Source organism: Pseudochaenichthys georgianus, chromosome 1 (assembly GCF_902827115.2).
Source record: "Pseudochaenichthys georgianus chromosome 1, fPseGeo1.2, whole genome shotgun sequence".
Classification (NCBI taxonomy): domain Eukaryota; kingdom Metazoa; phylum Chordata; class Actinopteri; order Perciformes; family Channichthyidae; genus Pseudochaenichthys; species Pseudochaenichthys georgianus.
In genome coordinates, this window is record NC_047503.1 from 43,318,963 (window position 1) to 43,343,498 (window position 24,536).

Genomic DNA, 24,536 nt, shown 5'->3' on the forward strand with positions numbered 1-24,536 from the left:
AAGACAGTTTTCTGAATCTTACAATAATGATTGCTATTAAAAATCATTGCTATCTGAAACATTAAAATACAAGGTTATTTCATTTTCAACAGTGTAATAGAATCAGACCATACGATTTTCATCAGCATCCTGGGCTGTACAAAGAGCAGTTAGCAGTTAGCACTGTTGAAAAAAGGACAAATATATGAGAGAAGTATACAAGTTTATTTTGTATAACATGTAAAGCCTAGAAACACAATATTTGTATGCACAAATTACTCAAGTATAAAGACATCAGCCCATTGTGTCCGATGACAGCGGAAGGAGAGAGCTGGTGAGGAAGGCGTAACTCCTTTCCCCCGCAGCGCTCCATAACTTAAGCATTGGTCTGTTTATAGGAAAACATATGCAGCACTGTGCAGTTGTGGAGGATGCAGGACTTAAACATAAGTATGATTAAAACGAGCTACGCCATTACCCTCTCGACAACAAATACATTATTATTATTAACAGACAGAACAGACGTGACGAGGAACTCTCAAGTAAACACGTGGCTCATAACCCTTTAGGAAACGCCCCCTATAGGATCCTCCCCTTATAGGAACCGCCCCCTGCCTGCGGTCTGCATCCAGACCATCCAGACCCATAATCCAAAAACCGAGAGAAGAAGAAGAAGAAGAAGAAGAGGTGGTGAGTGGATTAAACACCTGCAGAGGTTTCATTAAGTGTATTTATACCTGTTACCTTAGTTTACAGTTAATCACGAATCAGAAGTTCTCTTATTTAACACAACAGCTGTAATCTTAGAAGAAAGAAACTCACAAAAAAACTTGAAATGTGCGCCAACATTTTTCTCAAATTATCTTTAAATAAAGGTTAAAAGCCATCGGCTAACAGCTATCGTCTAAAAGCTATCGGCTAACAGCTATCGGCTATTGGCTAACAGCTATCGTCTAAAAGCTATCGGCTAACAGCTATCGTCTAAAAGCTATCGGCTAACAGCTATCGGCTATTGGCTAACAGCTACAGTTATTATTCCAGTTCGGCTCTGGGTGAGTAACAGTTTATTTGTAATGCTCAGCTGACTTTATGTTAGTAATTTATTACACCAGTTGTCTTTAAGACAGTTTGAGTTGTTGTGTTGGTGCTCTTTACCGTAGATATGGTTTTAAATATATGCTAACTCGACATTCACCGTGACGTTGCATTTTTCCCATTGAAATGAATGGGGTTCTTCAGTTAGCAGCTAACGCTAAGCGACGGTTTAGCTCATTAGATACATAGATATACTTTTTAGTTTATTTAAATAATGATTTATCTTAAACTTGGAAATGATTGTGTCACAGCAGAAGTGGTTTCAGGCATTAGACAAGTTAAACATATTTAAAGAAATAGGTTAGATATAGGTTAGAACGTTGTTGCATACGATAATACTTTAATTGTCAGATAAAGTCTGAAATGTGACTTGCGTCACAGCAGCTCCATGTGTAACATCAACATAGACAAATAAGACAAACACAATACATGAGAAACAAACATGTAACATAACAGCAGGATCAGTGAGAGCTGCTCAAAGAGCCTTCAGCGTGCATCTGATCTGGATTCAGCTCTGTGTTTTAGAGATGGGCGAGTCATGATTCATCCGGATCATTAACCCGGATCCTAGTAATGAGCCGGTCGTGACGAGTCTCCCTCTCGATTAACCCGAGTCCTTTGAGTCCTACACCTGATGTGACGTAACAATTAAAACTATAAATTGCGTCACTCTTTACTCTCTTTATAACGTGTACAATCACATTACAACGTTGTTGTATCCAGAGATCCAGCAGACTCGTCGCCATGCACGAATCAACAGCAAATTCAGCCCCTCCTCCGGCTCCCGCGAGAGTCCCGTGAGCCGTGAGTGAGCCGTGAGTCGCTGGACTCGCGGGAGCCGTGAGTGAGCCGTGAGTCCGCAAATCTCTGAGTCTGCTGCGACTCGTCGAGGGAGCCGTGCGAGCCGGAGGAGGGGCTGAGTCTGCTGTAGATTCGTGCATGGGGACGAGTCTGCTGGATCTCTGGATCTGCTGCCTGCTATATGTTACGGCTCTGAGTCCTCGTAGGCTACTGGTCTCTCTCGATCATTGACCTGGATTCACGGATCCCGCGATTTTTCCGGCTCTAAATTAAGTTTCAGTGTAGACTTCTAACAAAATGGTCATGTTGTGCAACAGTCTCCTGTAATAATATCTGCATTTCCAATAAGGATCTTACTTGGAAACTCGTTTATTTTGAACATGGCACACAAAAAGAAACAAATGATAGAAAATTGCAAAACAGTTAGAATATATAAAATGTAATTATACAATTATTATTATTATTATTATTATTAAATGAAAACACAATTGTGCAAAATTAGCTTAAGTACAGGAACATATTAAAATAACTATATACATATAATGCAAAACACTTATTTTTTAAAATGCACACACACACACATGTTTTATTAAAGCAAAAGACACTGTGTAGCGGAGGTTAATGTAACGTTAGTTTAATATGCTGGTTAAATGCAACAACTTTTCGGTTTCACCGGTAGGATTTCTACGGTCTTGGTCATGCTGACTCATATGACTCAAATGACTCGTATGACTCGTATGATCCGGATCTCTTCAATGACTGACTCAGAAGACTCCGAGTCCATAAAATGATCCGGATATGCCATCTCTACTGTGTTTACTGAGAGGATTGACTCTTTTTTTTCTGCTCTCACGGTCATGGCCTTTCTCCATGGAGATCTTTTCTTGCCAGTCACTTCCTTTACCTTAGTTGGAGCAATGGCATCTATACATTTTTTTATTTTTGAATTAAAATGATCTACTAGCTCATTTACTGAGAGGTTAGCAGGGGCAAGTGTGGAAGAAAAATTTGGAGTAAACATTTCCCTAGTGTTTTCAGTTAAATATCGCTTTGTGGTTATCTCTTTTTGAACATTTGTGTGAACAGAAATAGAGCTCTCAAAGGAATGATCAGAGAGTGCAACATCAGTCACCACAACCTCAGAGATATTCAGACCCTTTGAGATCATTCAGTCCAGAGTGTGCCCCTTATTGTGCGTGGGCTACGTCACATGCTGAGTCAGTCCATAGTTATCAAGAACACAAAACAGCTATTTAGCCCCTCTGTCCTGGGGGTTGTCAACATGGATGTTAAAATCACCAACAATGACTAGACCAGGGATGGGCAACTGTGATGGTAGTGGGGGCCACATCATTGATGTACTGGCCACCAGGGGGCCGCAGATTCACTTGGAACACACACACACACAAATTCTATGTGTTGTATGTACCGTACTTTTCGGACTATACTATACTTTTTTCCCCATTTTCTTTGTACAGCTAACGGCCACTAGGGAACCTTCTAAATCTATGGATTTTATAGGTACAATTAACCACCTTTAACGCTATGGGCTCTATGACCGGTCCGCGCCCGCCACCTTTAAGGGCGGGCTCCAGCAGGAAAAGCTGGAGGCCGGAAAAGAGTGAGACAGGTAGCGCGCCAAAGTAAAAGTGGAACCGAGAGACAGAACGAGAGCAAGACAGACGGACAATTTAGCTGCTGCGGCTTATATGCAGGTGCGCTTTATAGTCCGAAAAGTACGGTAATTATTAACAAATATACTAAGTCTGACATCTTCATTGACATTTTACAATCAAAGGGAACATCCCCAAAAAATGGGAACATCTTCTAATAAGCTCACTATGTTTGTATTGAACAGGTTATTAAACAGTGGAATAAAACTATTTTAAACTATTGGAAAGCACGAAAAATGTGTGTGTATTGAGACTAACCATTAGATGACATACACATGAAGTCATGAACACTAACCCAGACATTAGTTGTCTAACTTGAACCTAAAACACTTGTAGCCTGTCTCTGCATTCCCCTTATTCCACAATAAGGGGAATGTCAACACAGACACCTGTCAACCAGCACTCTGCTGTTCCTCAGCACCACTCCCCCTCCCTCTCACTGAAATTATGAATGAAAAGCGTAGTAATCATAGATAACACGGCAGTTTGTTTTCATCTGATTTCAAATAAACAAAGTCTTGGTTTTAAGAATATTAAACTTGTTTCGTCAAATTCAGATGATAAAAACAACTTTTAAGCTTGTAAAGGCATAATTACAAGAGGCAACTTAACGTCACAGCAGACATGACAACAGCCGGTGTTTCTTGTGAGGGTTTCCCCGGGAAACAAACACAATACACACAGATGCGTCACAGATTATTTTGCGGTATTTGAAATCATCTACGCAGCTCGCGACGTAACTAGGAGTCTAGTGGATGGTATCAGTACTACAAGTAAAAAATAATAATATTTAAAAAACATTTTTTTTTATTAATTACGTTGTTTATAAATTAATCTGAGGGCCGGAAAAAGAGGAGATGGGGGCCGCCATTTGCCCATCCCTGGACTAGACGGTCAAAGTCAATACACACTATAGACAGCAGTTCAGTAAAGTCATCAAAAAAAGCTAAAAGAAGCTGGTAAAGAGCACAGCTGAACTCCCGCATCCCTGGGGGGCCCCTACATTGGTTGTGATGGCAGATGAAAGGGTTTTGTTAACCTTCACAAGTTGCTCTCTACTAGTGAGGAAAGTGGATTTACTTCCATTTTTGACACCAAGATGTCTGCTTGTATTGTGTTGAATGCTGCTGAGAAGTCTAGGAAGAGGGCTCTTGCATAGGTGTGACGTTTATCTGAATGTTTAGTAATAATATGAACCAGAGTAGCAACAGTACCACCCCCTTGCTTATAGGTAAATTGGTATGGATCAAGTATGTCTTGTCCGTCACAATAGGTTTAGCTGAAGAGGTCATTCCTGGTGGTGGGGTTATGGTATGGGCAGGCGTATGTTATGGACGACGAACACAGGCCACTCAATTCACAACATTACCCTATACACACATGCACACAGAAGGATTCACACTTGTATTTCATGATCTGCAAAAGGATTCAAACTTGTATTTCCGGATCCACACTTGTGTTTTTCAATGTACACACAAATGTGTTCCGTTTCATGCATGTAAATAAAATCCAAATACAGAAAAAAGTTTTATATATGTATTTTTGATCCTCTCTGAGCCCATAGTAACGTTACTATATTATCAATACTACTTTAGTTATAGCCTGATATATGATAGCTAACTTTACAATGTTGTGATGTGACCGACATTAGCTAACAGCAGTCTGTATCTAACGGCCGCTCTCCCCCATGTTACGTCACACGCGGGAGGTCACGTGGGGAGGCTTTTTGTATGCGGAAGTAAAAATGTCTTACAAAAACGACGCCAGATGTCACTGTAGTGTATATTTCTGTATACTTTTTGAAAATCTACATCATTTTCCTACACATTTATTCACTGGTGTGTCTAACCTGCAAGTTGATCTTTAACCCGTTTAACCCAGAGCCATAAGATTTCTCCGTGCGCGTTTTCCCTCCTTTGTCCCACTTCGCTTTCCTTACTAACAAGGGCGGGAACATAGAAGGCCGATTTATTTGGACTGGATTATCCCAGAGTCTAAAGATTCTTTATAACATAGTTTCAGATTTGTGAAACCTTAATTCTATTTGGGAAAAAAAGAGGCAGATTTCAGTTTCAGTTTTTTTTTTTACATCTAGTCCACATAATGATCTAAAACCACTATACCTACACTCATCAAATCTGGACTGGATTATCCCAGAGACTCTAAAGATTCTTTATAACACAGTTTCAGATTTGTGAAACCTTAAAGGTGGGGTAGGTAAGTTTGAGAAACCGGCTCGAGATCGCTAGAATTTGAAAATACACAACCGGAGAAAATCCGCCACTTCCTTACAGAGCCCCTCCTCCAACACACGAACGCGCACATGACCAATGAGGGCACGAGAAAAGTTTGTGCCCCGATGGAAGGCTGACAGGCAGGTAGGCCATCCAATCCGGGCCGGCTAAACGGATTGGTTGTACTTTTTACAGTATTACGGCTTCCACAGATGAATTTTTTGTCAAAGCACTTAAGATATTCATTGCTATCGGGGTGTTAAGAGCATTCCATGGACTATAACAAAAAGTGTATCTCGAGCCGGTTTCTGAAACTTACCTACCCCACCTTTAATTCTATTTGTGAAAATACAAAAAAGGGAGATTTTGCTGCTTTTTTTTTATACATCTAGTCCACATAAGACCAGGTCCTGATCTAAAACCACTGTACCTAGACTCATCAAATCTGGACTGGATTATCCCAGAGACTCTAAAGATTCTTTATAACACAGTTTCAGATTTGTGAAACCTTAATTCTATTTGTGAAAAGAATCCAGTCACAGCTTCAGTAATACCTAAATAACTGTTTTAACCGTTATAAGTGGTTTAAATAAATGTAGTTAAGTACTACACTTTAGTAATGAATGTGTTCTTTACTAGTGTTGCATGCATACTATTATATATGATACTGATTTGGGCAAAACAAGTACTCTTACTTCAGTTATTTAAAGTATATTTGAATGTAGGATTTCACCTGTAACAAACCATTTTTACACTGTGGTATTGCTACTTTTATTTAGGTTAATCTGAATATACCCCCCCCCCCCCTTATTGTCTTCAAGTAATAGTTTATTTTGTTAAATGTAAAAGAGGGGTGTTTAAAACTCATGTGACAAGACTGCTTAATTATTTCCAAACCAAATTCTAAAAATAGTACAATTTTTAAAAGCTGCAAAACGGGTTTAAGAAACGTTGTTCTGGAGTGACCTAAACAGTTAATTGATTGTCTCAATAATCTTCAGTACATTAACCGTTTGTAGAGGATAATCAATACTAGCTAGCTTGTGTTATAACGAGGTTTATAGAAACATACATATATTTTCAGTTCTTGAATCACTGTTGTCTAGCTTTCACCATTACCTAAACCAAAATCAATACTTTTTTCCAATAACCTCTTCAGGATATGTGTAATAAAACATGCCAACATCTTAAATGTACGGCTATATAATCATAAGCTTGAACGTTTGGTGCACTAAATACACACAATCTTCTGTGATAAAGACGCTCATACACATGATATAAGAAAGAAGCGTAGTGCTTGTTGTCCATGGGACTAATCCAACAATATGTCCTTTCTCTATTGGTCAGGTGACACGTACAGTTTGCCACCATGTCGTCCAATAAGAAGGGCGGCGATGAGTGTTTCCTCCGGGTTCAGAAGGACCCCAGGTTTTGGGAGATGCCCGAGAGAGAACGCAAGATCGACGAGCGCTTCCAGTCCATGTTTCACGACAAGCGCTTCACGGAGAAATACACGGTGGACAAGAGAGGCAGACCCATCAACCAAACCTCAACCGAGGACCTGAAGCGCTTCTACAACGTCTCCAGCTCAGAGGACGATGAGGAGGGTGTGAAGAGCAAGAAGAAGAAAGAAGTGAAGGAGAAGCTGGTGGAGATAGAAGTGAAAGTGGAGAAGGAGGTGAAGGTGGAGAAAGAAGTGAAAGTGGAGAAAGACGTTAAAGCTGAAGGACCGCCGCCTGAAAGAGGGGTCAGAGTCAAAGAAGAGGGTGAGTAGATGTCTCTGAGGCTCACATTCACTGATGCAGGCTGAGGAAACGAGCACAGATTCAACATTACAACTTAATTTGTTGAGTGCGTCAGTTAGCGGAGTTTCTTCCCGTTAACTGAGTATTAATAGGTTGTTACATTTTAACAAGCCCTGAGACACAGTTCCGCTAACGGGGGCTGCAGGGTTTAACTGCTGAAACATGACAATAGCGTCAAAATAAACGACATATCATCACATTCATGCTATACATGACTAAGCACAAGAAGAGGCTGCGAAGCTAAAGTCAAGAAGAGCAACTTACTCGTTTGATGCGATGACAGAAATGAGGGACAGAACTAACGTTCACAGGAGGTGAAGTATGATGCGTTCAAACGCCTCTTGGAAAATACAGTCTTTCGCCCAAAACTTCCAATAACTGCTTCAAAAATCTGCCTTCATATAAACTCAAGGAACTGTTGCATTTTCATTAATAAATTGCTTTGATTTTATTTTATTAACGTCAGTATTTCTTTTTGATGCGTTGTAAACTGCTCAGGGCTGGTAAAGGTCTATAGATTTGAATAGTAGTCTAAAAAAATAAACAGTTTTAATAGCCGTTTTTTAATTGGCTGTTTGTCTTCGTGGTTGTTAAAAAAAAAGAAGCTTTTTTTTAATACTTGTGTCTGGTTGGCTGATGTGCTCGATTTAAAAATGATGCAGTATTTAAACAGGACTTGCATCTTCTGCCTCTTATTCTGCACGAAGACAAGAGCGACAGAGAAAAAATGGATTCCCATGGTAAATGGCCGGATTTAGATTAATGCTGCTTGTTATTCATTCATTGTGTGCTTGCTTTAGCGCTGCCTGTTAGAATATGATTGAATTTATTAAACTAATGGTTGACAATTATCTTTTCAGATGAACTTGTGCGTTACACTGCAGCAGAGAAGACCTTCGCTGTGAGAAAAGGTAGGCTGCTTTAATATTGTTAAAGTTAGAAGTAACACACTTAGCTATTCTACCTACCTCTGGAACTAGATAAACCAATAGAGAACCGCAGTGACGCGTCCTAAAACCCGGAAGTAAGTTAGCGTTTTTACCACGTCCGGTTCCTTCGATAAAAAGCAATGCAGTTTCTCCATAGGTTATGTTTGAATATGGATCTTAAGTTGGCGTGACGCTGAAGCAGCGACCCTGCTGTAGTTCCTTTATAGCATAGCGTTAGCTTCTTGCGACTAGATTTATCATTAGAAAGGTAGGGTAGACATGTGGAGAGTATCCGGCTGAACAAAACGTGATCCGTCTCTTCAATGCGTTTCAACCACAGACCTGATTTCCAGCTATTTTCCAACATTCTATGGAGAAATTTCATTGCGTTTTTGACGAAGGAACCGGAAGGAGTTTACATGCGGGTTTTAGGACTATTAGGACTGCGGTTCTCTATTATAAATATGTTTATTCTTCACTGTCGGCTCACTCATTACTCTGGATCAGCCAGCTGCATGAGATACTGACGCGCTGTCAGGAGAGAGGAAAACACCGGCTCCGTTTATTATCCAAAGTTACTGTACACTTTTGAATCATGTAGTTAATCTAGCATAATTAGATTGTTTAATATAGAGTCGTTATCAATTTCTTTAAAAAATATAAATACCATAGAAGACGTTAGACCTGCACTTTTTTCTCATTTTGTCGATGTTAACCGGCTACAAAACATTTCTTCGGGAAGCTCTGGTTTTGTGTGTACACTATTTAGTAACGGCTGTTCTGTGTTTGTAGGGCTCCCAGTGTACCTGCTCACATCCTCCATGTGCCGGGGTGTTGAAGAGCAGATACCACACCTGACTGCTGCATATGTCCACCCAGGCACATTCCTCCAGCAGAGCCTGGAGCAACACGCCTGGAAATTTGATCGGGTGACCGGGGAGGCGCTGGTGGTCGTGCACATCGGAACCGATGATGTGGCCTCCGGACTGTCCCCAGCAGCCATCGTGGGACAAATGGAGGCCCTCATTGACCGGATCCAGCACGGCCATCCAGAGCCTCTCTATGTGGCCGTCTGCTCTATCCTCCCCCGGCCGGTGGACAACCAAAGGACGATGGGTACGGTGCGGGACACCAACCGCAGGTTCCACGAATTGTGTCGGAGGAAGAGGGACACAATTCACCTCGCTACCGAGAAACTGTTTCTCAAGCACAGACAGATTATTCTAAATTATTTTACTGGGGATGGAGTCCACCTAAATGTGGAGGGGGAAAAGGTCCTCTTTAATTATTTAAAGAAATTTCTTTGGCATTTTTGTAAACATTCATAGAATGTTTACAAAAATGCCAAAGACATGTCTTTCTCACAGACAGACAGAGAGGGACAGAGACAGACAGACAGACATACACTGCGTTACCGTTAATTATTTGATTTTCAGAAATGTTAATAAAAATGTGTTCCTATACTTGTATTATATTGTGCTTTCTAATGTATTAACTGGGTCCATTTGGAAGATTTTTAGACATTAATTTGTTACACACACACTGTACAACACACACCTATGCATGGTCCTTTTTGAAATAAATACATAATAATAATCATTATAAATAATAATAAGATAGAGATAGGAAATTACTGACAGGGAACCCTCTGAATCAGACTACGAGTGGCTGACTGCATCCACTCAGTGTCCGATTCAGAAACGTGACTCTTTCACCTTTTACGTCACAAACAAAGATGGTGGATGAGATTAGATCTATAAAACACATGGAACGATAATCAATGCAGGAGAGACTATCTGCATCTTTTAAAACTTTACGCACAAACGTTTCACCTAAATAATGAAATGCCTCCAATGCAAATGTTAATAGGGTTGTTGATTGCCGTTTCTGTAGTTTAAGAGGAAAAACAAAAAAAAACACTATTGGACAGTAGGTGACGGTTTGCGCATTGAAGTTGTTTTGAACGAAGAAGAACAGGGAGAGGCGAAGTCCCTCCCCTTCCGGTGGGACTCAGACCTTATTTCGGAAAAAGTTTGTATTGATGGCAGAGATTATCAACTGTTCAGCGCAGACTACAAGCCGGAATGAAAGAGTCAAAAATAATTGTCAAATCAGCTGAAGAGTACCTTGATGTGAAAGGGATGCACTGGGAACATGTGAAAGATATCCTAAATGATGACGTCCAACAACCTCAGACATGGACTGGATCATCCTGATGGTGGTAATTGCACTGCAGTGGAATGCTAGAAGTTTAATTGCAAATGGACAAGAGTTCAAAAATATATTGACAACCTGGGAGAGAAACCTAATGTTCTTTGTATTCAGGAAACATGGCTGAAACCACAACTGGATTTTATTGTGAAGGGATATACTGCAGTTAGACGAGATAGGGACTCTGGCAGAGGGGGAGGAGTTGCAACATTCATATAGAGTGGTATAAGTTACAACGTTATGTATGTAAGTACAGATCATGAAGCAATAGTTATAAGGGTATGGAATGATAGAGGACTTATACATATAGTAAATTATTATAATCCATGTGGGAAATTAGATCAAAGTATATTAGAGGATGCTGGGGGTTCACTGCAAGACAAAGTAATATGGTGTGGGGATTTTAATTCTCATAACTCGCTATGGGGAAGCAGTAGCAAATGGTGCAGTAGTTGAGGAATTTATAGATGACCACGGGCTAGTGTGCATTAACACTGGAGAAGGAACACGATATAATTGCACGAAGAATATAGCAACAGTACTCGATCTGACATTTGTATCTGGAGCAATAGCAGGTATAAGTACATGGAATATGGTAGCGATCATTATCCGGTAATGACTAAAGTTGGGACCAACATAAGGTTTGAAAAGGAAAAGAAAATTCCTAGATGGAAATTGTGAAAGGCTAATTGGGATGCCTTGTAAGTACGAATAGATGTAAAACACTTCAAGAGGAAAATTATGATATAAATAAATGCAATGATGAGCTGGTTAAGGTTATCATTCATTCAGCTAAAGAAACAATTCCGGGAATTGCAGGAGTTAGGCGCACCCTGGTGGAATGGTGAATGTAGCAAATCCATTAAAGACAGAAATAAAGCATTCAGGCAACTAAAAAAACTCCATTCTCAGGAATCTTTAAATCAGTATAAAAGGGCTCAGGCTATAGCCTGGAGAACAATAAAAACGCACTTTTTGGAGGCAATATTGCAATAGTATTGGAAGAGAAGTACAGCTTGCAGATGTTTGGGGCCTGATTAGGAGAATGGGGGGAATTCGAAGGAATTATGAGTTGCCAGTTTTGAGCAGAGGGGACATAATGGCTGTCACAAACTTAGGAAAGGCAGAACTTCTAGCTCAAACATTTAAGAAAGATTATCATCACTTCATGTCAAGACGAATTAACTTTTTTTTTTCTCAACTTTGTGTAGAAAAATGCGGGGATTGTGCGGCCTTTTTATAAATATGCGGCCTTTTCAAAATCTGCGCCATTTTGGCCATCACAATACAGGTGGAAATGGGAGAAATGCCTTTAAGGATAAGAAGAGTGAAGCTAATGTTGGCATACTGGGTAAACCTTCAGGGGCATTGTGATAGTCATCCTGTGAAAAGTATTTTTGAAAGACTGCTGGGAGCACAATGAGTCACATTTAACAAGTTTTGGATGGATTGGCGATGTTAAAGCAGCAAGTATAGGTTTGAATAAAATACAGTATGCCCACAGTTCCAATCTCGTCCATTCCACCCTGGTTATTCCCAATGCCAAGGGTAGACCTCAATATACAAAAAGAGTTGAAGGAAAAGAAAGAACTACCAGTATGGCGCATAGTCCAGAATTATTTTGCAAGATATCACTCAGACTCAACAACCATATTTACAGATGGCTCCAAAGATCCAGAGACAGGGCGTGCAGGGGCAGCAGTTTATATCCCAGTGAGTAATACACATATAAAGAAAAGGGTAACAGACCATGTGTCAGTATACACCACAGAGTTGTTGGCATTGGTGTTGTCATTGAAATGGATAGAGGAGAAAGAAATACATAATAGTGTAATTGAACATAACGTTGTAAAAATACAAAGAACATGACTTTACTATCATAGCAAGGTAGACAACGAGCTACAGAGTCGTTTTTATCAGAACAGTTCGATACGCGCCGTCATCCGAGCTAAACATCAATAATTGGTCACAATCTGCAGCTGGAGGAAGGAGAGGAGTGCTTAGGGACCGTCTACAAACTGCAACGGGGTTTTGCGATATCTCGCAAAACATTTGATTTTTATTCAAAGAATTTTTTTTTTCTTCTCCATGTCCCCTATAGGGGGCTCCGTACTACAGCACCCGCCGCCCCTGATACACGCATATTACGATCACTCACTTAGACTGGCCTTCAATGTGTTAAAAGTTTAAACAAGAGACACAGACCAGTGTCCATTATGGGGTTAATTAGGGTTAGGCTTGGGGCTAGGGGTAAAGATAGTTTTGAGGGAACATAGGGCTGACTGGAGGTACGCTCCCGTGTACGACAGTGCAAAATGTTTGCCTATTCTTTGACTCCTGTTGTCTGTTATTCTGTGTTAAAGTAGTAATAGTCTGTCCTTTAGCACAGTTACATATCTGCCCGGTCCAAATATTTAAGTGAACAGCTTGACCTGTATGTGTTTTTGTGTACTTGTCTAGGCAGATGATGTGTCCCTTCAAAATGTGGCAGGCAAGACAGTTTTCTGAATCTTACAATAATGATTGCTATTAAAAATCATTGCTATCTGAAACATTAAAATACAAGGTTATTTCATTTTCAACAGTGTAATAGAATCAGACCATACGATTTTCATCAGCATCCTGGGCTGTACAAAGAGCAGTTAGCACTGTTGAAAAAAGGACAAATATATGAGAGAAGTATAAAAGTTTATTTTGTATAACATGTAAAGCCTAGAAACACAATATTTGTATGCACAAATTACTCAAGTATAAAGACATCAGCCCATTGTGTCCGATGACAGCGGAAGGAGAGAGCTGGTGAGGAAGGCGTAACTCCTTTCCCCCGCAGCGCTCCATAACTTAAGCATTGGTCTGTTTATAGGAAAACATATGCAGCACTGTGCAGTTGTGGAGGATGCAGGACTTAAACATAAGTATGATTAAAACGAGCTACGCCATTACCCTCTCGACAACAAATACATTATTATTATTAACAGACAGAACAGACGTGACGAGGAACTCTCAAGTAAACACGTGGCTCATAACCCTTTAGGAAACGCCCCCTGCCTGCGGTCTGCATCCAGACCATCCAGACCCATAATCCAAAAACCGAGAAGAAGAAGAAGAAGAAGAGGTGGTGGTGAGTGGATTAAACACCTGCAAAGGTTTCATTAAGTGTATTTACACCTGTTACCTTAGTTTACAGTTAATCACGAATCAGAAGTTCTCTTATTTAACACAACAGCTGTAATCTTAGAAGAAAGAAACTCACAAAAAAACTTGAAATGTGCGCCAACATTTTTCTCAAATTATCTTTAAATAAAGGTTAAAAGCCATCGGCTAACAGCTATCGTCTAAAAGCTATCGGCTAACAGCTATCGTCTAAAAGCTATCGGCTAACAGCTAATGGCTATTGGCTAACAGCTAAAGTTATTATTCCAGTTCGGCTCTGGGTGAGTAACAGTTTATTTGTAATGCTCAGCTGATTTTATGTTAGTCATCTATTACACCAGTTGTCTTTAAGACAGTTTGAGTTGTTGTGTTGGTGCTCTTTACCATAGATATGGTTTTAAATATATGCTAACTCGACATTCACCGTGACGTTGCATTTTTCCCATTGAAATGAATGGGGTTCTTCAGTTAGCAGCTAACGCTAAGCGACGGTTTAGCTCATTAGATACATAGATATACTTTTTAGTTTATTTAAATAATGATTTATCTTAAACTTGGAAATGATTGTGTCACAGCAGAAGTGGTTTCAGGCATTAGACAAGTTAAACATATTTAAAAGATGCAATAAGATATAATAAAAATGAAGCATTAGCAGGAAGTTTACACACAGGACACATATCACTAGAACAGGGGTCGGCAACAGGCAGACCCAGGCACCGACCTATACGGACCCGGACCTATAATCAATACATTAAAGGTGAGGTAGTTAAGTTTGAGAAACAGGCTCGAGATCGCTAGAATTTGAAAATACACAACCGGAGAAAATCTGCCACTTCCTTACAGAGCCCTTCCTCCAACACACACGAACGCGCACATGACCAATGAGGGCACGAGATAAGTTTGTCCCCCGATGGAAGGCTGACAGGCAGGTAGGCCATCCTACTTGTTGTACTTTTTACAGTATTACGGCTTCTACAGATGCATTTTTTTTATGGATTTTTTGTCAAAGCACTTAAGATATTAATTGCTATCGGGATGTTAAGAGCATTCCATGGAATATAACAAAAAGGGTATCTCGAGCCGGTTTCTCAAACTTACCTACCCCACCTTTAATAGGGGATTTCAATTTTGACGGGGCGATTCTATTTTAACCGCTGCCGACAGGGGGCGAAAGAGACGAGTGAGCGATACAGGGAGATAAACACAGAAGAAGAGATGAGAGCACGACGGAGAGGAAAGTGAGTGAAGAGAATAATATACAGGGAGAGAAGGCGGAGAGGAGAGTGAACAGCCGTGTTAGCGGCAGACAGGGAGAGACAAATAATTACACATGGTGCTCTCCAAGAAGAGGAAAGAGGAAAGGGGACAGTGAGAACAGAGCTTTTAACCCCGAGTGGACGGACTCATTCATGTTCATCCTGCCCACTGGGATCACAGAACCAGTGTTTCTCATTTGTTCAGAGACCATAGTGCTCATTAAAAGTGCCAAAAGCCACTATGAGACAACACACAGTGTTTGACCAAACATTCCCTCTCAAGTCAGAACTGAGGTCACAAAAAATAAGCCGAATATGATCAGTCGACCAGGATTAAAACTAAAGCAGGGCAGGCTAACCAATGAGCACCTGCATGTGTATGAGAATGGCCCTGACACCATTTCAGCCCTGATTTACAAACTCCTGGCAGGACAAGCTCCAGCTCAATTCTCGCACTGAATAAAAAAAAAAAAGTGAGTGGGGGACTGCAATATAAGAAGGAAAGAGAAACTTTAAAACTGTTCAATTGTTATGATGTGTAAAGACTGATATTGTTCTATAATCGGCTGAAACTGTTAAGTCATGATGTGAAACGGTTAACAAAGAAAAAGAGAAACTCAAGCTGCTGCTACACTTTATTTTAAGATGCACATATTTTTAAAAGCTATTTTATTTATTTTCTCTATTTTATTTTTAAATGCAGCCCGAGAGGAACATTACACATATCCACATTATTTACTGTATATCTGTATAGTTCAATGTTAATTTACAATAAATATTGTTATTTTTTTAATTGTACTTTCTTTATTTGATTGGCAGTCAGTTGCTGATTACATGCATACGTTGAAAAAGCTACAGCTAATTCAATATATATCACACTAATTCATAAAGCAAGTTAGACATTTTGAAGTTCTGTACCTTGCACAGGGACATTTTCTCTAACTGGACCTCGTTGAATTGTAGTTACCCCTGCACTAGAGTATCTAAAGAATACACAATATGCAGAAAATACTGTATACATGGAGTACATTAAACAGTCTCACTAGCTAATGTTTGCCTTCTGTGTTAACTTAGTGATAGTTAATGACACAGATAGCGTTATAACCGTGGTTCAAACAACCATTAATGTCACTTTCTATGTGAATAAAGTCATTTTAATGAAATAAAAGTGAACAAACTGAGCTGTAAATTGGAATGTAAATTGCTACACAGATTATGAAGAATTATATCAAAAATATTTGTATTATATTAATAATGATTTAATAATAATAACTTTTTATCGTTAATAACTATCTGACCTTTCTATCCTTTTCAGCAGCATGGAGGAGAACAAGGAGACCGCTGGAGCGCAGGTCAGTGTGCACTTCATCACAATATATTCCTAATTCCAGCGTTTCCGCCAGGCGGGCGTCTTGCCGTCATTTGACGCCCTTATTTAGCTCGGAACGCACTGAACTCGAGCCGAGGGCGTCCAAAAGAGTTGTTATTGCTTGAAATGACGAAAAGGACAAGGACATCCCTCTGCTGGAGGGGCAAAGGAGTCTGGTGGGATTATTTTCACCGCCAGAAAAGTGTACTGCCGGCGAGCCTTGACGGGGGGTGCTAGTGGAGCAGGCGCGTGAACTGGAGAAACTGAGGCTCTGGTAAACTGTGGTAACATGAAGAGCCGTTTGGGAGCCGAAAGAGCTCTTAGTGAGCCGAGCCAAATGATCCGACTCACTAAAAAGAGCCAGAATTCCCATCACTAATGCGTAAAGAGATGGTATCTATAGGGGACGGCTCAATTCAAAATTCAAGTCCAGGGTTTCCCACACATCGACTTTACTTGGGCCGCCCAGGTTTAACGGCCACCAAAGTCTATTTCGCGACCCATTCATTATTATTTTGTTTGTATCCGTCCGCGAGCACGACGCCATCTGCAATCGATTTACTCGTGGACAATGATCCCTCGCTTGCTGTACCTGTTCGCTCTGCTATCGCGTGGAGGGTCTGCTAACAAGCGACCAACAGAAAGGTTAATGTTGTCGCACCTCACAAATGTCTAACACTGTTATCCCCAAATGAAAGGTCACAACCTGTTTTGAAATATACAATATGAATGCACAATATGGTTAGAACGTTGTTGCATACGATACGATAATACTTTAATTGTCAGATAAAGTCTGAAATGTGACTTGCGTCACAGCAGCTCCATGTGTAACATCAACATAGACACATAAGACAAACACAATACATGAGAAACAAACATGTAACATAACAGCAGGATCAGTGAGAGCTGCTCAAAGAGCCTTCAGCGTGCATCTGATCTGGATTCAGCTCTGTGTTTACTGAGAGGATTGACTCTCTTTTTTCTGCTCTCACGGTCATGGCCTTTCTCCATGGAGATCTTTTCTTGCCAGTCACTTCCTTTACCTTAGTTGGAACAATGGCATCTATACATTTTTTTATTTTTGAATTAAAATGATCTACTAGCTCATTTACTGAGAGGTTAGCAGGGGCAAGTGTGGAAGAAACATTCGGAGTAAACATTTCCCTAGTGTTTTCAGTTAAGTATCGCTTTGTGGTTACCTCTTTTTGAACATTTGTGTGAACAGAAATAGAGCTCTCAAAGGAATGATCAGAGTGCAACATCAGTCACCACAACCTCAGAGATATTCAGACCCTTTGAGATAATTAAGTCCAGAGTGTGCCCCTTATTGTGCGTGAGCTCCGTCACATGCTGAGTCAGTCCATAGCTATCAAGAACACAAAACAGCTATTTAGCCCCTCTGTCCTGGGGGTTGTCAACATGGATGTTAAAATCACCAACAATGACTAGATGGTCAAAGTCAATACACACTATAGACAGCAGTTCAGTAAAGTCATCAAAAGAAGCTGGTAAAGAGCACAGCTGAACTCCCGCAGCCCTGGGGGGCCCCTACATTGGTTGTGATGGCAGATGAAAGGGTTTTGTTAACCTTCACAAGTAGAGATGTCCCGATCACGTGATCAGGGATCGGAGCCGATCACGTGATTTTCAAAAGATCGGAATCGGGGGATCGGGATCTTTTTTTTTTTTAAATAAAATATATTTTTTTAATTTAATGTTACAAAACAAAAATGACCATGTTCACGTCTTAAAGTCATCCTGAGGACTTAGTTACATGTTTGTGTTGCTTCTTTTGGGCTTGTGTTCAGACCTGGTTGCTTATTTCTCTGAAATCTGGCAACAGAGTGGGCGCAGTGTCTAATAGTAGCAGTAAGCTAACAGGAGGCTACGTTCAGCTGGTGACTCGGGAGTCGGGACAGAGAAAATGTCAGGAGTTTGGAAGTATTATAAAATTGAAAGCGAAGGCAGTGTAACAGCCAGATGCAATGTTTGCAAGGCGGAGGTTCCGCGTGGTGGAAAGAACAGAGCTACGTTCAACACGACCAATCTAATACGCCACCTGAGAAACAAACAACAACAACAACACGACGAGTACACAGCGGCCACTCGGGTAACGGCACTGAAACAACCGACACTTTCAGAAACTTTTAAAAGGAAAGAGAAACTGCCCCAGAACAGTGAAAAGGCCAAACAATAACAGCCAAGATAGCTGAATTCAGCGAGTTGGATGACCAGCCGTTATCTGTTACCTTTTTTTTCGCTTAATGCATTGCATAAAGATCGGATCGGGAAAAATCGGTATCGGCAGATTGTCAAAATCAAATGATCGGAATCGGATCGGGAGCAAAAAAAGGTGATCGGGACTTCCCTATTCACAAGTTGCTCTCTACTAGTGAGGACAGTGGATTTACTTCCATTTTTGACACCAAGATGTCTGCTTGTATTGTGTTGAATGCTGCTGAGAAGTCTAGGAAGAGGGCTCTTGCATAGGTGTGACGTTTATCTGAATGTTTAGTAATAATATGAAACAGAGTAGCAACAGTACCACCTCCTTGCTTATAGGCAAATTGGTATGGATCAAGTATGTCTTGTCCGTCACAATAGGTTTAGCTGAAGAGGTCATCCCTGTCATGGTTCTCATAGTGTCCCACACTTATTTGGGGTCTTTGGCTTTAAAAGCATTTCCCAAAAGCTCTGTGTGCCAGTTTTGCTTCCCTCAATTTGACTTTCAGTTCTCTCTCTGTCTAAGTGCTCCATAGTAGGGCTGTGCGATTATGGCAAAAATCATAATCACGATTATTTGGGTCAATAATTGATATCACGATTATTTGGACGATTATTCATTGACCATTTATTGAACTTTAAAACAAATAATATTTTACCAATAAACAAGATCAACAAATATGTTGGAGCGCATTTCCAAAACCATACTAAACATATATTAATATGATAAATAAAAATAAATTAGCACAACCTACTGAAAACTCCTTAACATATAGCCAACATTTTGGTCAAACATATTCAACATATTCCACTCAGTTAAACGTTGAAGGCTGGCCAACCGTCATGGTCCAGAAGTAACAGGAAATAAATGTTGAACCATTTACGACCAAATAAAAATGTTTAGGCCACCATGGCAAATGCTGGTAGGGCTGCTCACGTCATCTCTTAAAGATTTTTTGCAAGAAACACCAGCCTGTTTACATGGTCTGGTTTCAGAGATGAGCGCAGGCAGGTGACAAGCCACCTGTACTGAAGACCCTCTCTGAAGAGGAACATTGAACAGTGCTGCCACATATGACACAGGGAAAAAAAGAAAAGACTCTGAACCCCTTCTTTGCCATTATATAAAAATAGTGTTGCTACAAAAGTATAAATTAGGCTTGCTAATAAGACAACTCAGATCTGAAGCTACTCAGGAATCTGCTGCCAAAGTGCAATAAAAGAGACAAAATTAATAGAATCAAACCCTTTTTTTGAGTATAAAAAGAAATGCCTTTAAAATAGGATGCAAGCAACACTAGTTTCTTAACCTGAATTGATAATAGACTATAATCTATTTAAGTTTGCATTCTTATACCATTTTGTACAATAATTATAATGAATAAGTTCAAACAAATTAAAACTTACAGCTGATTAATAACGGTATCTAACTTGAGTTTTTATTATATCAAAAACCTGTTGAAATGCTTCTGTTATTTTTACTGTCCCCCAAAAGCTCGTCGGCAGCCTCCAGGAAAGCTTCTTTCACAACTTCGCCGTCTTTGAAAGACTTCATGTGTTTCGCAAGAACGTGACTGACACGATAAGATGCTATGGGAGCAGCCTTGCTCTTGTTGTTGGGCCTGGTGAAAATGGACTGCTGTGCATTTAGCTGTCCTCTCAGGCCCCTCCCCTTTTGGAGCGTAGGGCAGAATTAGGAGGGAATTCCGTCTCGTAGCGTTTGTGCACTGTTTTGAAATGCCGCTCCTAAATTACCCTTCTTCGATAAAGCCACGCTCGCATTGCAGATGAGACAGATGGACTTTGAATTGGAATAGATGCAAAAATAATCATCGTCCCACTCGGAGTGAAAATGATATATTTTGGGCTTTTTTGCTTCTGCCATAATTGCAGTCTTGTGTGAGTGCCGACTGTCACTCCTGTTGCCACGGACAACGTCAGCGAACTAGTGCACTGCCCACCAGCCACGCCCCGACACATGGGGTCACGCCGGCCAATCACAAAGCTTTGATGCATTCAAGTGCATTATTCTGGCACAGGAAGATTATGTTATAGGACATTTAACGATAAAACAGAATATTGTTGTTCTATTTTTAGACACATCTCGCGATCGACTGGTTGGGCACATACATATTGTATTTGTTTTATATTTATCATTGTATTTATTTTATATTTTGACATCAGGAGATGTTGTACAGTTCTGTATTGCCTTTTATTGATTGTGATTGAAACACTTTCTTATTATTTATTTTAATATTTTCAAGACATTCTTTTTAGTTGTACAGCTTATTTAACCTTTTTGTTTGACATCAGCCATTATAAATAATATGGCCATCTGAGTGTGTGTTACTGTTTGTGTTTGTTTTTAACTGTGTAATACAGTTAATGATTCCAAATGTTAGAGTTCCTTATTTTCATACCAAAACTTGCACTACTGTTGAAAATAAATAACAGCAAAAGAAATTATGCATTTGGGACTTTTTTTTACTTTTCCTTGTTGTACCGAAACCGTACCGAACCGTGACCCCCAAACCGAGGTACGAACCGAACCGTGACTTCTGTGAACCGTTACACCCCTAGTGCATGTAGTTAAAACGTAGCAGCCTGCGGTCGCTCTTTAGCTGTTCTAATGAAGGTAAACACAGTAAAAGGCAAAGCTCTTTGCAGCTGGTGCTGCTCTTCTCAGATTCTGCTGAGTTACACGTTACTGCCTCCTGGTGCTGCAGAGATTTCATGAAGTGAAGGAGGTTTTCCTTCTATAAAAGAGCTGTGCGCAGCAGATACTGTGAGAGTCACAGACATGAATACATAGGTCAAGGCAGTAGGGCTGTGCAATTTAATCGATCCTGCGATATATATCGATATTTAGTTTTCCGAGAAAGCGGGTATCGATACATTAAGTCTGATAACTGTGTTCGTTATCCCCGCGTCCAGGAGAGAAGCTTTAAAAAGGAGACTAATTGAGTCTCTGAGAAGGTTCAAATGTATACTTTAATTAATAAAAAGCGCGGTAATGTTACAAGCAGAAGATGGTTCAGTCAGAAAAACAGCTGTGTTCTGGCTCCGGTGAGCGAAGGGAAGAGAGCAAGCTCCGCCTTTCCAGCTGTTAAATATCCTCTGTGGGCCGGTTGGCGCTACTGGGGGCCGGCCCTCCACGTCTCCAATGTTCGTTGTTGCGCATTACAGAGGATTCAGACATTGTACATTAAATATATAACTAAACACGCCTTTTCTCCTCCTTATCTCTTTCATGACTTTTAATTTAATACATTTTAAACGCTCTAATCAATACTTCAAAAATACCTCACGGCTGGTATTATTTCCGGTAGTTCCGAATGTTGTCTCATGCTACCCACGTCTGTAAACAAACGTATTCAAATAAACTGTACCTTCATTTAATATTCAGCAATAATAATATCTCGACGTCTATAGTTGTAGTGTTGAAATCAGTAGGTTTCGGTGTGCAACACTCCGTGTCATATCGCGACTAAATTCACCTCTATAGTAAATGGTATATTAGCCACATGCTAAATGCTAACCGGAGATGAAGGATTTTCAGAATAAAAGCTTAACAACTGGTTGTGCACAAGAACGTCTGTTTTTTCAGTATAAAACAGCATTTAAACTGACGGTATGTTTATGGTACTTTATGCCATCAAAACATTGATTTTAATTTCTAACAAGTCCCATTTAAAATCCCCTGTGTTCGGCCACCTGCTGCACCTTTTAATTCTCCATTGTCCATTGTGATACTGCACTTTATGTACTTACGTTTCAAAGGCTTGTAAGCTACAGTTTGCACTGTTTCAATAAATGAAACTCATTTTCTCACCACATCTTTTGATTCATTTTGTCCAGCATTTGCAAGCTGTAGACTCTCTGTCAGAGCCATATATTGTATAATTGATGCTTTCAGTTGAATTAATTCAATCCAAGTCAATGGAACACTCACAAGATGTCACCAAAATCACACTGTCCCTTTAAAATCTTTCAGAAAATGATATAAGTGTATCGAATTATATCGAATCGTAGCGTTGGCTGAATATCGTGATATATATCGTATCGTTGGCTGAATATCGTGTATTGTATCGTGAGATTAGTGTATCGCTACAGCCCTACAAGGCAGACTGGTTCACAGACTCTCCTGTTTTGCCGATCCGGTGCTTGAAAAAATAACTCTACACCCCTACACAAGTCAAGTCATTTCATTTTCATTTCAAACCTTTATTTAGACAGATAGGTCCCTTGAGATCATGGATCTCTTTTACAAGTCGAGTCTTTTATCAATGTTATTCAAGCAAGTCTCAAGTCAAAAAATATGCAAGTCATGTGACTCGAGTTCCCCACCTCTGGTATATACTGTGGTTAGCATGTTGCTGTATTACTGTATCAAATATAATAAACACAAACAGATGATAAGTAGTATTTTACTAACTCAAGGTTTATATTAAGTGAGTTTTTATTGTGTTAACTTGTGTATTTATGCTTTTTAGATTGACTTTCTCTCTTTCTCTGTCCATCTGTTTTAGAAACCGAAAAGAAGAGAGAGACGCCACAGCTGTCAGCAATGTGACAAATCCTTTACAACATCTGTAACTTTAAAGCGCCACCTGGTATTCACACTGGAGAGAAACCGTACAGCTGTGAAGAGGGTGGGACAACTTTCACTAGATCAGATGCTCTCAAATCACATCAACATATTCATACTGGAGAAAAACCATATAGCTGTGAAGAGTGTGGGACAACTTTCACTAGGTCAGATAATCTTAAATCGCATCAAGGTATTCACACAGGAGAAAGACCGTACAGCTGTGAAGAGTGTGGGACAACTTTCACTAGATCAGATGCTCTCAAATCACATCAACGTATTCACACAGGAGAAAAACCGTACAGCTGTGAAGAGTGTTGAAAAACTTTCACTACATCACCTTATTCACACTGGAGAAAGACCATACTGATGTGAAGAGTGTGGGAAAACTTTCACTACAGCAGGTGCTCTCCAAAGACATCACCGTATTCATACTGGAGAAAAACCGTACAGCTGTGAAGAGTGTGGAAAAACTTTCACTACATCAGGTGCTCTCATAATACATCACCGTATTCATACAGGAGAAAAACCGTACTGGTGTGAAGAGTGTGGGAAAATGTTCACTACATCAGGTGCTCTCAAAACACATTACCGTATTCATACTAAAGAAAAACTGTACAGCTGTAAAGAGTGTGGGACAACTTTCACTACATCAAGTCATCTCAAAAGACATCACCGTATTCATACAGGAGAAAAACCGTACTGGTGTGAAGAGTGTGGAAAAACGTTCACTAGATCAGATGCTCTCAAATCACATCTTCGTGTTCACACAGGAGAAAAGCCATAGTGGGTTTAAGAGTGTGGGAAAACTATGAGAGCCAAGCTAGCTGTTTCCTTCTCCTGATGTCCTGAGAGCTGTAGTTGTATAGTCTCATTGAAATAAAGCTTATTTCATTAAAATGTGTCTTTTCTTCAGTGAGATATCTTTATGGATTTCCTTATGACTTGAGTCTGATTTTAAAATTAGTTTAATATTTCTGAGTCTGACTCAAGCAACTTAAAAGAGACCTATCATGCTATAGTGTATGACCATACCTATATAAGGTATATTTATACATTTTATTTTTCAAAATACCAAACAGATCATTTTTTAGCCATGCCTCGTTTCGCTAATTTTCGCTCTATTCCAAGCCTGTCTTTGAAAATTCTGAGCAGCAGCTGACCACGCCCCCCTGCAGAAGAGCAGGCATGAGCCTGCGAGAGTCACGTTACCATGCTTG

At 40.0% G+C, this 24,536-nt stretch overlaps 1 protein-coding gene and 1 pseudogene across 2 annotated transcripts; both read left to right on the forward strand.

The window, feature by feature from the left end:
- Nucleotides 1-570: 570 nt before the first annotated feature.
- On the forward strand, nucleotides 571-9,985 carry LOC117450594 (uncharacterized). 2 transcript variants are annotated; one of them, XM_034088440.2, is made up of 4 exons: nucleotides 571-669; nucleotides 7,130-7,548; nucleotides 8,448-8,498; nucleotides 9,309-9,985. In XM_034088440.2, the coding sequence occupies exons 2-4, from the start codon at nucleotides 7,152-7,154 to the stop codon at nucleotides 9,842-9,844; spliced, it is 984 nt and encodes a 327-aa protein (XP_033944331.1). In that variant the 5' UTR covers nucleotides 571-669; nucleotides 7,130-7,151; the 3' UTR covers nucleotides 9,845-9,985. The 2 variants fall into 2 exon arrangements, with proteins under 2 accessions (XP_033944331.1, XP_033944340.1); XM_034088449.2 differs by lacking the exon at nucleotides 571-669 and adding an exon at nucleotides 980-1,031.
- Nucleotides 9,986-15,066: 5,081 nt separating this feature from the next.
- LOC117450691 (zinc finger protein 716-like) lies at nucleotides 15,067-24,216 on the forward strand (annotated as a pseudogene).
- The last annotated feature ends 320 nt before the right edge of the window (nucleotides 24,217-24,536 follow it).

Coding starts and splice junctions, on each gene's coding strand:
- LOC117450594 (XM_034088440.2), top strand. CDS start 7,152: ATGTCGTCCAATAAGAAGGGCGGCGATGAGTGTTTCCTCCGGGTTCAG. Junction 7,549..8,447: donor GGTCAGAGTCAAAGAAGAGG/GTGAGTAGATGT, acceptor TTATCTTTTCAG/ATGAACTTGTGCGTTACACT. Junction 8,499..9,308: donor GACCTTCGCTGTGAGAAAAG/GTAGGCTGCTTT, acceptor CTGTGTTTGTAG/GGCTCCCAGTGTACCTGCTC.